General features: G+C 46.5%; 2 protein-coding genes across 2 annotated transcripts in view; one reads left to right on the top strand and one right to left on the bottom strand.

Moving 5' to 3' along the window:
- LOC121269821 (protein FAM81A-like) overlaps nt 1-15632 on the bottom strand; it is a 51641-nt gene that overhangs the window by 12064 nt on the left and 23945 nt on the right. Inside the window, exon 4 of the mRNA XM_041174808.1 lies at nt 2348-2466. Within this exon, the coding sequence (XP_041030742.1) occupies nt 2348-2466 (119 nt within the window). The remainder of the gene's footprint in view (nt 1-2347; nt 2467-15632) is intronic.
- On the top strand, nt 6427-14418 carry LOC121270056 (keratin-associated protein 4-4-like). The gene is made up of 3 exons (XM_041175385.1): nt 6427-6527; nt 6663-7329; nt 14338-14418. The coding sequence occupies exons 1-3, from the start codon at nt 6427-6429 to the stop codon at nt 14416-14418; spliced, it is 849 nt and encodes a 282-aa protein (XP_041031319.1).

Here is a 15632-nt window from a genome sequence, read left to right as displayed (position 1 = left end):
GTTTCCACCCTCTGATAGCAATTAGGGCTCTAAGTAAGTAGAACAAGTTTGGACTAGTTCAGTACAGTTCCTCGTCAACAAAAGAACCACAACCTAAATATGTCTCTAATCATTACTGTCATAACAATAATTTAAATCTAATACAAAATAATAAAACCAACTCTTTAGTTTTTTAATATTTTATCCTTCCAAAGCGCTAAGCGTGTTAAGTCAGTAATTAAAAATGTCATTGGCATCCTTCCATCCACGAAGCATGATACAGCAAACAATCTTCATATGGTGCACCTTTACCGGAAGAGGCCAATCCTTGAGAGGAAGGAGTGCCACACATGAAGCTTCCAGGTATCACTGCGGGTTGTTGTTATTGACTTTGGCACCTGTTGCCAAGCCGCTGTTGCCACAGCTCATCATGGTGGTGCATGCCAGACCACATGAGGTTACCATTTTCCTCTTGTCAGCTAGTGACTCCCAGGTGCGATAATCAATGTTTAAGGCTTTTATGTCACGCTTGCAAGCATCTCTGGAGTGGAGCTTTGGGAGCCACACGGTCTTTTTTTAAATTGTTTAGGGGATGTGGGCATTGCTGGCTAGGCCAGCATTTATTGCCCATCCCTAATTTCCCTTAAGAAGGTGGTGGTGAGCTGCCTTCTTGAGCCGCTGCAATATCTAGCTGCCGTACCATACAGAAAGTCCTTGTGTAAGCAACCGTCTTCCATCCTGTGGACTTGCCTGAGTCAACAAAGTCGTCTGTTTGATTGGTGCCGGCACACTTGGGAACTCTGCCTAATACAGGACTGTCACATTCATGGTTTTGTCCTGCCAGGATACACCCATAATACACTGCAGAGAGCAGAGATGGAAATTGTTGAGCTTCTTTTCCTGAGAGCTGCAAGTCGTCCATGTTTCACAGCCAGAGAGCAAGGTGCAGAGAACACAGGCCGTATAAACCATCAGCTTGGTCTTAAGGGTCAGCTTGGTGTTATCCCATGTGCGCGTAATCATGAGTTGACCAAATGTGATAGCTACTTTCCCTATGCGTATATTGAGGTCTACGTCAAAGGACAGATTGTCTATCACTGTGGACCAGAGGTAGCAGAATTTGCTAACTGCTTTCAGCGGGGTGTTATTTAGAGTGATCAGGGATGGAGATGCAACACCTTGTCCCTTGACCACAGTTTTTTTGACGTTTATAGTCAGGGAGAACAAGTTTCAGGCATGAGAGAGACAGTCCATGAGTCGTTGTAGTTGAGTTTCTTGTGAGCAATTAGCGCAGCATCATCAGCGTAGATGAGTTCCCTGATCAGGTCACAATGTGATTTTATCTTTGCTTTCAGTCTCAATAGATTGTAGAACTTGCTGTCTGACCTAGTGTGCAACCGGACTTCTTCCATATCTGCAGGGAAGGCAAAGGTCAGAAATATGGGGAGGAAGATGCCAAACAGAGTGGGGGCAAGGATACGGCCCTGTATCCTACTCCATTCTTCACTCTGAAACTGCTGGAAGTGGAGCCACAAAACTGTACAGTACAATGCATGTTGTCATAGAAGGAGCAGATGAAACTGAGGAGCTTTGGTGCACAACCAATTTCCCCCAAAATATTGTAGAGATTGTAATTAAAAATAATACCTTGGTAAAATAATAGCGTACCAACATGTGTTTATGACTAGTTTCTTATATTGTGATTTCCTGCTCTCAGCTGTCCCAGTAATAGAATCTCTAAGCTGAAGTCAGACACTTTTGTTTGAAAGTCAAAGGCCCAAGAAGCTGCGCAGTCCTCCATATATTAGCCATTAGCTTTAGCAGCATGTGTCAAAAGCCAGAGAGCAGTTACCTGCTTAAAACTTCACTCCCATGTTGAGTCAGTGACATTGAATTGGAACTGAGCAATCACCTGCCCAACACAGACTGTCGGATTGGTCAGTGAGTAACGCTGACTCAGACCGGTGTAGGGTCCAGGAGCGAGTTGACCACCTGCCCTCCCAACTGAAGGGAGAAAACCAAAAGGGATTAAAAAATGAGACTATTACTCAAAACTAACTTGTTGCTCTGCGTTTTTCTTATAATTTGTCTTAAACGTTTTGATAAATCAGCAGTGAAATAGGAAGTGAAGATTTGTTAACAAAATAATTTCTGGTCAAAACAACTTGAGTTCTGAGCCTCAGTTATAAATAGTTTGTGATATTTGGTAGGATTCTAAGGAATGTAAAGCATTACACAGATACACCCAGCAAATTCCTCTTCACAAAAGACAGCAGCAATAGTTGATTCATTACACAATATATCAGTACATAGTTTGCTGAAAGCAGTTAGACATGATAAGTCAGGGAACCTGTTTTTCTACTCTTACCTCGCCACCCTGCTCCGAAGCTCCCCGATGCCATTCAGATGACGGAGTTCAAGACTTTTCATCACAGCACTGGTTCCACGGCTTGCATTATCTCGTGTCCGACTTTGTTCCTGCAGCATCTAGTGTAGATCCAAGATAATTGTTTTGGTCCAGTTACGATGAAGAACAAGAGAATACAAACTAAGGTGTGTCTGAGGATACTGCCTTAAACATTTATGCTTTGTGATGTTCAATATTAACAGTTGTCCAGATTCCAGTGTCAATTTGTTGCTGTGGGTTGCACTCTTACCTCTGAGTCAGAATGGTGTATGTTCAAACCTAACTCCAGGATTTAGGAACATCATTCAGGTAATCATCTGCCCACTTTAGTGCACAGTATTGCGGGAATGCTACATTGGTGGAAGTGCTGCCTTTCAGCTGAGATATTAAAGCAAATTGCCTCATCTGCTTGCTTAGGTGAACCTAAAAGGTTTCAAGGTACAGGGCATGAGATTGGTCTTTCACAGCTGGTGGGAAATAGGAGGTACAAAACTGCTATCTTTTATTACACCACGCTCGATGTTCCATGAATAAGTAACTCAGGGGTGATGTAAAACAGAATTCCGATCCACTGTCGCCCATTTCACACTAAACACCAGAAGTAATTTCACCCCCACTTTTGATGACGAGGGCCGGGAGTTCTCTTGGTGGCCTGACCAACATTCAGCATGTAACCAATATTACAGAAACAGACTAACTGGTAATTCGCCATATTGCATTTTTCATGGAATCCCATCTTGTGCAGTGTGTGTGTCAGGTCTGTCTATAAAACAGTGACTTCACGTAAAAAGAATCTGGTGGTGTGAAACATTTCGTCATGTTCAGAGGACATGAAAGGGGTGATAAAAATCAAAATATTTTATTTCCATCAATGTTTCTTTTTTCACTTTTGAGGTATTCTAGACTGGGGTTCCCACATGTATGAGAACAAGCTGATCATAATGGACCAGAAGCAGAGGGATAAAAATTGCACACACACATCTCTAACCATCATGCACTTTGCTGGTTCATGCAGGACTTGGTGCAGGCAACAACTCTTACTGAAAACAGGAGATAGTTTTACTGTAATATCATAATGGGCTGATGAATGACATCATATGGCAGCCTAAATCACTTCCCAGATTGGACTTTGGGAAAGTAGTATTACTGTTTTCTGTGTTGAAAACAATTAAAGAGACACATTGTAGATAGGTTTAATGTTTTTTAGCCTATATTTCAATTGAATCTGGTGTTTTTCAAGTGTTGATTTAGCTGAACTTCAAAATATTCTATGCCGAGTATTCTGGTAGTGCAGTTTTTAAATTGCTTGTACTGGGCTGATAAGTGGCAAGTAAAATTTGCACCACACAATGACCAGGCAATGATCATCTCAAACAACAGAGAATCTAACCATCTCCCCTTGACATTCAATGGCATCACCATCACTGAAACCCACACTATCAACATTGTACCCTAGGACTTGCCATTGACCAAAAATTTAACTAAACCAACTGTTATGTTTTTTTTTCAATGATGCACACAGGCTATCGATATTGTAGCTGAGCTAACTTCATTGGTAACACATTTTCCTAACATAAACACATATCTTCAGTAACTGAATTCTATCAAGACAGGCTTAAACATGTGCTATCTGATCTTCAATTCCCAGGTCAGGTAATCCCCTATCTAGTACAGAGTACCATATAGTATCTAACACTGGAGTTCACTACCACAATCAACTATTATCATGACACCAATCATGTAAATACTGTGGCTACCAGAGGAGGTCAGAGGCTGGGAATTCTCTGGTGAATAATTCACCTCCTGACTCTCCAAAACTTGTCCATCATCTACAAGTCAAAAGTCAAGAGCATGGAGTATTCCCCATTTGCTTGGATGAGTGCAGCTCCAACAACATTCAAGAGGCTTGACACCATCCAGGACAAAGCAGCCCATCCGACTGGCACCCCACCCACCACTTTAAACATTCATTCCCTTCACCAGTCATGCACAGTGGCAGCAGTGTGTACCATCTACAAGATGCACTGCAGCAACTCAACAAGGCTCCTTTGACAGCACCTTCCAAATCCATGACTTCTACCACCTAGAAGGACAAGGGCAGCAAATGCATGGGAACACCATTACCTGCAAGTTCCCCTCCAAGCCACACACCATCCTGTCTTGGAAATATATCGTCGTTCCCTCACTGTCGCAGGGTCAAAATCCTGGAACCCTTCCTAACAGCACTGTGGGTGTACCTACATCACATGGACTGCAGCGGTTGAAGGCAGTCAAGTGCAATTAGGGGTGGATGACAAATGCTGGCCTAGCCAGTGATGCTCACATCTTGTGAAAGAATAAACAATTTTTTTAAGTATCTATTTTTGACCATAAGGATCTCTATGGTAATCCCTTTTATTTTGCAAGGAAGAAAAAGAGCAATAAACACAGAACAAAAACAGAATTACCTGGAAAAACTCAGCAGGTCTGGCAGCATCGGCGGAGAAGAAAAGAGTTGACGTTTCGAGTCCTCATGACCCTTCGACCGAACTCCAGTTCGGTCAAAGGGTCATGAGGACTCGAAACGTCAACTCTTTTCTTCTCCGCCGATGCTGCCAGACCTGCTGAGTTTTTCCAGGTAATTCTGTTTTTGTTTTGGATTTCCAGCATCCGCAGTTTTTTTGTTTTTATCTCAATAAACGCAGATGTGGTTTCACTGGAGGAGAATATTGCACAATCATTACCCTCTAATTCCCCACATGGGGAACGTTTGAAGGGAACTCGAGACTGAGATTCACCAGGGAGACAGTAATAAGAGTGGTGTCACATGCTGGAATCTGACCTTGAGCCAAACACCACCATATACACAGCACTGACAGTGCTTGTCAAGTTCACTCCTGCTTTAAATCTTTTTATGCCCCAGGCTCATTCCAAGCGGTACTTTCATTAAGTGCAAGAGCTATCAACGCTCATCTGTGACCATCAGCGCAGGATCATGCAGGTAAATGCTTTCTTCCCAAGCAGCTGTGTGATTCCTTTATTGTAAAAACCAAACAACCATGAACCAGTTATTTGTCCCACAAGGGAACATGGAAGTGTGGCTCCTTGGAGACTGTATTGCCCTTTTCAGCCCTGGCTACCAATAGCTCAACGGAACTAAATTCAGTCGGCTCTGAAAACAGGTTTGGGGATGGTGTCCGTTGGCCACCGCCAGAAGCCATCAATACCAGACGCTGCTGTGATATGTGGGGATATCACGTGGATACGTATCTCCAAATGCCATATCCTACCAACTGCAGTACTAGCCTCGGATACTGCTCAAGTCACCGGACCCCGATCACTCACTTAGGCCAGGATTTTCCGGCCCCATTGCGGGCAAGACCCAGCGTGGGTGAGGTGGCGTCCCAGCCAGAAGTCCATTGACTTGCGGCCGGACTGCAAGGTCCCAGCGGCAGGCAGGTTTGGAAAATCCCGCCGGTAGAAACAATCGATCAGTCAGAACTTGCAGTTGATGGTTCCATCATACCCTCAGACACAGCACTGCTGCAAGCCTTACACCCACATTTCACAGCTTGTACACACTGCCAGCTATGTAATCACAGCAACCTGATCATCCAAACAGATTGCACAGCACTCACCAATACACTTCACTCTCCTTCTTGCAGGGTAAGGAGGGGGGCTAGGCGCAACTGCATATCCTAATCTCAGTGAAGGAAACAGTGCTGGCCATTATTGGAATGGCCATTGCTGAGGTCATAGCTAGTGCTGGGGCTGAAACTAAGATAATGGCATCTTCATACCTAATCCTCCTTCTCACCTTTTGCTTCCCCTTCATTCAATATTCCATTAAACACCCTTTCCACTTTATAACTGTTGCCCACAGCTGATGAACAGAGCACAAGCTGGTCAGGCAGCCTTTTCAAGTCATTATAAACATGCATTAGACATTTTAAAACAAAATTTCAGTTGCCTAGACATGTCATGGGACATCTTACAAAGTGTCCATGATCATCATGCACTGCTGCATTCTCCACAACTTCACCATCCAATGGGGCACAACAATGGACCATCTGGAGAAGGACAACAAGTTGCAACAAAGGGATGAGCAGGAACAAGCATTGTTTATTGTTGCTGAAGAAGTCACAGAAGTGTTCTACACAAAGTGAGGTGTCATCCACCAGGTCCAAAGCTCTGTCACACCTACCTGGCAATGACCATGAGAGACTAGTTGCATAGACTCCAAGTCAACAGGGAGCCATTGGCAGAACTGTGGTATCTGCTGTGAGAACACCTGCAGCAAGAACACCTGCTGCAAAAACACCTGCTGCAAAAACACCTGCTGCAAAAACACCTGCTGCAAAAACACCTGCTGCAAAAACACCTGCTGCAAAAACACCTGCTGCAAAAACACCTGCTGCAAAAACACCTGCGAGAACACCTGCTGCAAAAACACCTGCTGCGAGAACACCTGCTGCGAGAACACCTGCTGCGAGAACACCTGCTGCGAGAACACCTGCTGCAAAAACACCTGCTGCAAAAACACCTGCTGCAAAAACACCTGCTGCAAAAACACCTGCTGCAAAAACACCTGCTGCAAAAACACCTGCTGTGAGAACACCTGCTGTGAGAACACCTGCTGTGAGAACACCTGCTGTGAGAACACCTGCTGCGAGAACACCTGCTGCGAGAACACCTGCTGCAAAAATACCTGCTGCGAGAACACCTGCTGCAAAAACACCTGCTGCAAAAACACCTGCTGCAAAAACAACTGCAGCAAGAACACCTGCTGCGAGAACACCTGCTGCGAGAACACCTGCTGCGAAAACACCTGCAGCAAAAACAACTGCAGCTCACTTACACCATTTGCTCAGCACTACGAGTGGCAGTCACAGTCGCCAGACTTCTCCTCCAGCATCTGGCTGGCGTTCTGTGCTTCGCTATTCTGGGAAAGATGGTTGCAAAGGGCAACATGTGAATTAGGAGCAGGAGTTGGCTATTCAGCCCCTCAAGCCTGCTCTGCCATTGAATAAGATCATGGCTGATCTGATTGCGGCCTCAAACAGGACAATCTTCCTTTCATCCATCGCAAGCAGCAGCTGCACCAGGCATTCAACAAGGTTACAGATGCTCTGCTGCTGAATTGTTTGTCCACAGCCCATTTCCTGCCTCCACATTGATTGTGCCAGATATTGCGTTTTGCCTTTCTTTTTGCTTTTAGAACGATTTAAATTCCCACTTTGAATATTTATAGCACTTTTAAAGGCTGAAAAGTCCCCACCCCACCTCCACGCCGTGTGCTCCCATTTACCTTTTAAGTTTTTTTTATTTCTTCACAAGATGTGTGCATTGCTTGGAAACTAGCCCAGCATTCACTGCCCACCCTGAGTTGCCTTTGCAAAGATAATGGTGAGGTACCTTCTTGTACCACTGCAGTCCATGGTTAGATTGTCATCTAATAGATTCTATTCCAATCACAAAAGTTAGTTACAACAAGAAGGGGGGTATTAAAACTAAATTTTACCAAGGTTAATCTCATTCTCTAAAAATATTTAAAAGGAGAAAAGATTATGAATCATAGGTTTAACTTGAAAAGTTCACATCCTTTTGAAAATTATAGATGTGTTTACATTTTTAGTGTTGAATAATAGGTTATGTAATAGCTAACAGAAAAAGCCCACTTGATTGGCACCACGTCCACAAACATTCAATCCCTCCACCACCATCGCACAGAAGCAGCAGTGTGTGTACCATCTACAAGACGCACAGCAGGAATTCACCAGGGCTCCTTAGACAGCACTTTCCAAACCCACGACCACCACCTTCTAGAAGGACAAGGGCAGTGGATGCATGGGAACACCACCACCTGGAAGTTCCCCTCCAAGTCACACATCACCCTGACTTGGAAATATATCACCGTTCCTTCACTGTCGATGGGTCAAAATCTTGGATATTCCCTCCCTAACAGCACTGTGGGTGTACCTACATGACATGGCCTGCAGCGGTTCAAGAAAACAGCTCACCACCACCTTCTCAAGGGCAGCTAGGGATAGGCAATAAATGTAGGCCCAGCCAGCAAAGTCCACATCCCGTGAATGAATTTAAAAAAAAATTGTGTTTTAGTATAGTAAGCATGTTGTTGTGAGACCGTAATACCTATTAGGCAGGGAGTTCCAGCAACAATGAAAGGACGGTGACATGCTTCCAAGTCAGGATGGGGTGTGACTTGGATTGCGGAAGCTGGTGGGGTAAAGTTGAGGGCAAGGGGTATCCTACCATGACCCTGGAAAAGATGGGAAGGGGTGAAGGCAGAAGTTCAGAAAATGGGTTGGACACAGTTGAAGAGTCAGTCAGCCACAGTGGAAGCAAATCCACAGGTGAGGGAAAAGGAAGGTAAAGCTGTGAATGGTGATACCATCAGAACAGATGAGATGGAGAAAGAGAAACTGAGAAAGGAACAGAAAACTTATAGGAAGCGGTGTGGGAGGAAGTGTAATGAAGGCAGTTGTGGGAGTCTGTGGGTATATAATACGTATTGGTTGGCAGCAAATCCCCAAAATTGAGATACAGAAGCCAAGGAGGGAATGGGGAGTGTTGGAGATGGGCCATGTGATGATGAGGGAGTCGTGGAAACTGAAAGTAAAAAGCAGAATCACCCCAGATTTGCACTAAGCGCGGTAGCGAGCGGGTAAAATGACATTTTACCTGCCAGCCGCAATGGCGGCTTTTCACACTGTATCGTCTCATTCACGCCTCATTAATTACGCATTCCCAGAAAACATGCCATTTCCATGGTGGGCTCTCATTCACCTGCCACGCCATCACCTCGCCGCTTCATCATGCCAAGCATCATATTTAAAGTCCAACCACGTGAACACCTCTCGGTGCTTCCAGCCCACGACTGCTGCAAAGAAGACATGGCCCCGAAAGGCAAAAAAGCTGTGGCCCCCACGTTCAATGATGCATCCCTCAAGCGCTTTTTGAACACAGTGGAGGCTCGCCGTGATGTCCTCTAACCCACTCTGGCTGCAGGACGGACAGCAACATCACTAAACCAGCTTGGGAGGTGGTGGCAGTGGTGGTCAGCGCCAAAACCCTGCAAAAGAGGACAGCCACCCAGTGCCACAAGAACACTGCCAGGGTAAGTCACTCTTCTCATCGCTCTCAACTCCCTCACATATCCACAGGGCCCTCACTCACTGCCAGTACAAGGGACATCACCATTCACTCTCTCACACACACCTTCATCGTCCTCATCCTGTCCATGGGACTACTCAACACCGACACATGCCAGGCACACTTATCTTGTCCTGGCAGGCATCTTGCTTACACTCTCTCCATCTCTATTTATGCACACAAGAGGGAGAGATCGCTTACCGGTGGAAGAATGTCTGAAATCAAGGTCCTCATAGACTTTGAAAACAGCCAACCAGCTGGCTGGTGAGAATCTGAACCGTTCCTGTGCTGATGGTGAGGTCAGCAGTGCTCTACCAAAAGAGGATCCAGCAGTGCAACCTCCATCAGACAACCATGCTGTGAGTGACGTGTCCTGTTTCACAGGCCACTGCCGTACACTAATTATCTCCCCTTGCTTTTGCAGACACATCTGCCAAACAGACAATGGAGCCCACAACCCAGGACCTTCAATCAAGCCTCAAAGAAACTTCTGAAGAGGAATCTGGAGGCACCCTCCTTGGAGTTCCATCACAGTGCTCATCCACACCCTTCACAGGCGCAGAGATAGCACCTCGGTGGGATCTAGCTTTAGAGTAGCCTCAGGACCATAATCTGGTGAGCACATCACACTTTCTGATCCACAGCAGGCAGTGACAGGGACTTCCTAGGTGTCCGGCACTCGAAGGGCTGTTGGAGACCAGAAATTTGCTGAGTTCGAGTCAGATGATGAGCCTCTGGACTTGGTCATGTCACAATTGCTGCAGCTGCAAAAGCAAGCTCAGGAACATCAGGGAGGGATGTCCACTTCACTCTTCAGATTGCAAGGCATGATGGAGGGGTCCATCTGCCTTCAGGCTGAGGTGATAGCACTGGCATGCCAATGCACCAATGCCAACACTGGTTCGATGGTGGCCATGGACACCTTGGTCCAGGACGTCACTCCTGCACTGCTGCACAGACAGAACTCCATAGCTGACACCATAGTTGGCTTCCAATAGTGTGTACATGAGAGGGGTGCAGGGCAGCTCAATCTCACTCCAGCTTCCCCTTCTCCTCAAGGAATCAGCCTTAGGGAGGAGGATCAGCAGGTGCACACCCCGGGGCCATCCACGCAGGTGACTTCAGGAGTGTTCAGCCGATCCAAATCCCCTTTTCCTGTGACCTCAACAGCTCCAGCTCCACAGATCGAGGAGGGTCCACTGCCACACAGCAGGTCCCCAAAAGCAGGCTGTGGCCCTCCAGGTCTCAGCTCTCCAGAGGATGCCCATCAAGGTCATCACAGACAGGGTGTAGCAGTCAGCAGGCTGCCTCCATTTCCGCTGTGGATGTCTGGGGAGCACCAAGACGCAGCAGCAGGATTAGGAAACTTAAGATGATGTAATTGCACAGCCTGGGCATGGGGTTAATCACTTGTACATAACGTTCACTATTGTCAATAAACCCCCAAGAATGTCTCCCTGCCTATGGCCCCTTGTTCTGATGAACAGTGTTCTTGTCACTCAGATGTGAAACCTTGATTTCTGCACAAGATAAAGGCAGGTGTCTCAGAGCAGGGCCTCGTCCCTGAGCTTTATGCAGTGATGGTCTGATCCCACATGCCCTGGACACATTCCTGATAATTGAACCTCAATGGTGCTGGTCATTGCTGATAGAACGTTGTGGGCAGGTGTCACAGAGTTCGGTCATTCTCTCTGTGTGGCTCTCAGCACCTTTGAGGTGGGGCTGGCCCCCCATCTCTTCAACATTTGTGACCAGTGACACTGTGCTCCTGAAGGGGTCAGGTCCTGAAGGTGGACAAAGGATCAGGTGCTTTTAAAGTTTCATGGCTGAGTGTCTATGATATGACCCTGATCACAGAGCGCAAGCAAACTGCCCTCGGCCAGACAGGAGTCAGACATTCTCAGAGGCTATGTGAAGATCTATAGAGTGTCCTCACTGCATGTTGTCATCATCCTCCTACAATTGAGCGACTATTAGGGCCTTCACTGCGTCTCCATGACAGGAGCATTATCACAGAAGGTAGGTGCACTGCCATAAGCCAGACTGGAGTCAAACGTTCACAGATGCAATGTGAGGATCTTATGGTGTCTCCTCACTGCGTGTAATCATCATCCTCCATAACCTAGCAGCTATGAAGGCTTCCCAAGCACGCCTGTCTCATCTGGCCAGTGCAAGGGCCGCATCACTGTCATCGTTGTCTTCGAGGATCTCCTCACCCTCATCCCATTGATGTCCTCCTCATCGGAGGAGACCTCCAGCTCCTCCATCTCCTCCTCAGCCAGCCCCTCTCACCATTGCAACACCAGGATGTAAAGGACACAGCAGACGACAATGATGCATGACACCCTCAGTGCACTCTACTGCAGGGCTCCAGCAGACCGGTCCAAGCAACAGAATCTCATTTTCAGCATCCTGATAGTTTGCTGTGCCAAGCTGTGAGTTGCAGCACAAGTCTCGTAATACCTTCGCTCCACTGCAGTGTGGCCATTGCATAGGTGCCATCAGCCACACTCTGTGTGGGTAGCCCTTGTCCCCAAGGAGCCATCCCTGCAGCCTCTGTGGACCCTGGAAGACATCAGGGATCCATGACCCACTGAGAATGTAGAGTCGTGCGCACTCCCTGAAAACCGTGTGCCGACTTGCAGGATGTGTTTGTGGGTGGTCGCACACCAGCTGCACATTCAGCGAATGGAAGCCCTTGTGGTTGACGTAGTTGACCACTTGTTGGAATGGAGACCTGAGTGCCGTCAATGGCACCCTGCACGTTGGCAAATCCAATCGCTCTTGCATCCTGGCTCTCCTGGTTCCGGGCGCAATGCACAAAGTTGTGGGCCCTCGTGAAGATGACATCCGTGGATGCATTTGTGGGTGGAGGCTTGTGATATCCCACAGAGGTCACCTTTGAAGCCCTGAAAGAAGCCACTGGTGTAGAAATTGAGTACCACTGTCACTTTCACAGCCGCTGGCAGTGGATGCCCTCCATGTCCAAATGCGCCAAATCCTGCAGCAGCTGGCCGAGATGACTGACCAGTTCGGCGGTATGTGCGGAAGCTCCAGCTGCCTCTTCTTCCTGAGGGTGCTGCTCCTCCCTTTGCACAGTCTGACACCTCAGTCGCTCTCTTCTCTGCTGTCTTCACTCTCTGTGCACCATCAGGCATACAGCTAGTTCACCAGGCTCCAGGATCCTGATGTACTCCCCCTGCAGGATGAAAGAGAGACTTGTGTGGGTTAGTATGGATGTCCTAAGAATGTCTCTTGGTTAAGTCTGAAGGCCCCTTAAAGCATCCCAGAGAGTGCTGGTCACCACTTGATGGCCAGAGTTTAGTGAGCTGCATGGCTGTCCGAAACCCCATCCATTTCCGCCCCACTCCACCTGACCGATTGGTGGCAGCTTTGCCCATTGGACTGCATGTTGTGCTCTCAGTTCAGGCGCAGGCGTCCTCCTCACCCACGATGCAAGGCTGCATTGTTAGCTTGAACCATAGGGAGACTGGTCCAAACCGGGATGATGATGTTGCAAGGAGCTGTGAGCACCTCCACCAGTGGCTGCTCCATGGCCAGCTTTAGCAAGGAAACTGTACAATGTACCCAGTCGTCCAACTGTTCTCCAGGCCACTAAAATGCTCTTTAGTTTGCTGTCTGGGCCCGAGGGATGAAAAGCTCTGGAGCACTTGGTGGCTCTTTGATGCTTCTGCGTTGCTGGATTGGGCAGATAAACTGAAAGCCCGACTCCAATCACATCAATGTGGTTGCACCTGAACCGCAGGCCTCAACAGCAGGGCAGCCCTCGCTCCGCACAACGCGCCTCAACCTCGAAGTCCAACCGGCGTCCCTCGTGAGCGCTCGGGAACATTTCTGTGCACTCATCTCCGGGTTCCCCTCAAAGTGCAGCCCGTCAAGTGCATGCCTTTTAAACGATGTTGTGGAACACGCTGGCGTACAATCACACCGACGTGGCTGGATGAGCCAGCGGGTGGGTGGGGGTGGGGGGGTTCACCGTGTCATGAGACTGATTTTTGGACTTCTGAGCATTGCTGCTGCGCAAGTCCAACACCAGTGGGCACAGACGATTCCACCCAAAGTTTCTGTGTAATGTTGTCTGAGATTGCCTCAGCCATATCCTTGGAAGGTGTTCTGATGTGACGTGTCACTTGGCTCTGACTGCCTGGGAACATGGTTTTTCAGATAAAAACAAAAAACTGCGGACGCTGGAAATCCAAAACAAAAACAGAATTACCTGGGAAAAACTCAGCAGGTCTGGCAGCATCGGCGGAGAAGAAAAGAGTTGACGTTTCGAGTCCTCATGACCCTTCGACAGAACTGCCAGACCTGCTGAGTTTTTCCAGGTAATTCTGTTTTTGACATGGTTTTTCAGGTCCAGCTTGATGTCATATCCTGATCTGGGTTTAAACAGTGGATTTTCAGAACTGAAATACTGTTCCCACTCAGTGCACCTGTCACCATAACACTTGTGAGAGCTCTGACTTTGTTCTTTGCTCATGAGTTGGATCTGAGCCAAGGTCTCACAACAACATGCTTATTGTGCTGAAACACGGCGTTAGAGTCTTTTTCTGATAGCTCTTATTATTCAACACTAAATGTATCTATCATTCTCAGAATTATGTGAATTTTTCAAGTTAAACCTATGATTCATAATCCTTTCTCCTTTTAAATGTTTTTAAAGAATGAGATTAATTTTGGTGTAAATTTAGTTTCAACCCGCTCCCCCAGTTATTATAACTGCTTTTTGTGATTAGAATAGGATCTAACAGCTGACAATTTTCTGCTTTTGTTTCCAGGCTAATTTGAAAGTGCTATTGGATTGGCTAAGCCAACAGTTTCAATACTGTTTCAGTGGAATAAGTACAATAGAGCAGTAAGTATGAATTAAAGAGCAATAGTTTGTAATTTAATAAAAATCCTAAACTGTTAACAATTCCTGAACAATGGAAAAGCACATCAGTCATTTTAACAGTGTGAATAAATGCAGCACCGTGCACACCATCTCCTGAATATCACAAACTAGGTCAATAGCTAAAGGTGAGCCATTTGGCCTTGACCTTGATTACTCAACTGTCCCTTACTGACACATGCACTAACATCAATGGGCCACGGGCTGGCTGAAGGTTCACCACACTCAATCCCACACATGGTCAGCTCTTGGTCTGAGCTGCGCCAATGTGTAAAGCCATAGTGTGAAGGCCAGGTGCTCCTGAACATAGGGGCAAGAAAAATCTAAAAGGGAGTTATCCAGGGTGACTCTTGCACATTTCCCTGTCAATAGGAAGAGACTGCCACTCTTGGAGATCTGGCCTCTGTCAGAATACTGTGTGATACATCAGAATATAAAAACAAAGGAAGAAAAAATATCAAAGTGATAAACTTGTAGCAAAAAATTAGGAGTTTAATTAATCCGTACTTGCTCCAAATTTTTGTACCAATATATAATCTCGTTAGCAATTTTTTATTCATTCTTGGGATGTGGGCCTTGCTGGCAAGCCCAGCATTTATTGCCCAGCTCTAGTTGCCCTGGGCCTTCTATTTTTCTTGGGGTTTGTTACAACTGACTGGGTGGTCACACCTCTTCAAAAGGCAGTTAGAGAGTCAACCATGTTGGTGAGCCACATAAAGGACACCCTAGAGGCAATAAGGAACTAGTTGGGTTTTTATGACAATCCAATAGCTGCATACTGACTTTACTAACAGCAGATTTTAAAAGTGTGCATGCTTTTTTAAAACTGAATTTAAATTTTCAAACTGTGAGGTTTGAATTGAAATTCTTTGGATTATCAATCCAGGTCTCTGGATAGAACAGCTACTTAATCATATCTGCTCACTTTTGAACTTTGCACAAGTCAGATGTCCAGAAATAGTCATATTCCATCCAATCTGTGAACAATAGTGGCTACCCATATGCATCAAAAGAGCTGGATGTATTTCCTTTGAAGTTACTCGAAGCTGAACTGGACCAACAATATCCATGTTGGTAGGACAGAGGTTGTGTACTCTGCTCGCCTCCTGAATCCTGAAAGCCTCTACACTATCTGCAAGGCCCAAGTCATGGTATAATGGAACACTTACCACTCACCTGGAT

The sequence above is a fragment of the Carcharodon carcharias genome, chromosome 26, assembly GCF_017639515.1.
Source record: "Carcharodon carcharias isolate sCarCar2 chromosome 26, sCarCar2.pri, whole genome shotgun sequence".
Classification (NCBI taxonomy): domain Eukaryota; kingdom Metazoa; phylum Chordata; class Chondrichthyes; order Lamniformes; family Lamnidae; genus Carcharodon; species Carcharodon carcharias.
The sequence above is the reverse complement of the archived record's forward strand: the minus strand, read 5'-3'. Positions and strand labels throughout refer to the sequence as shown.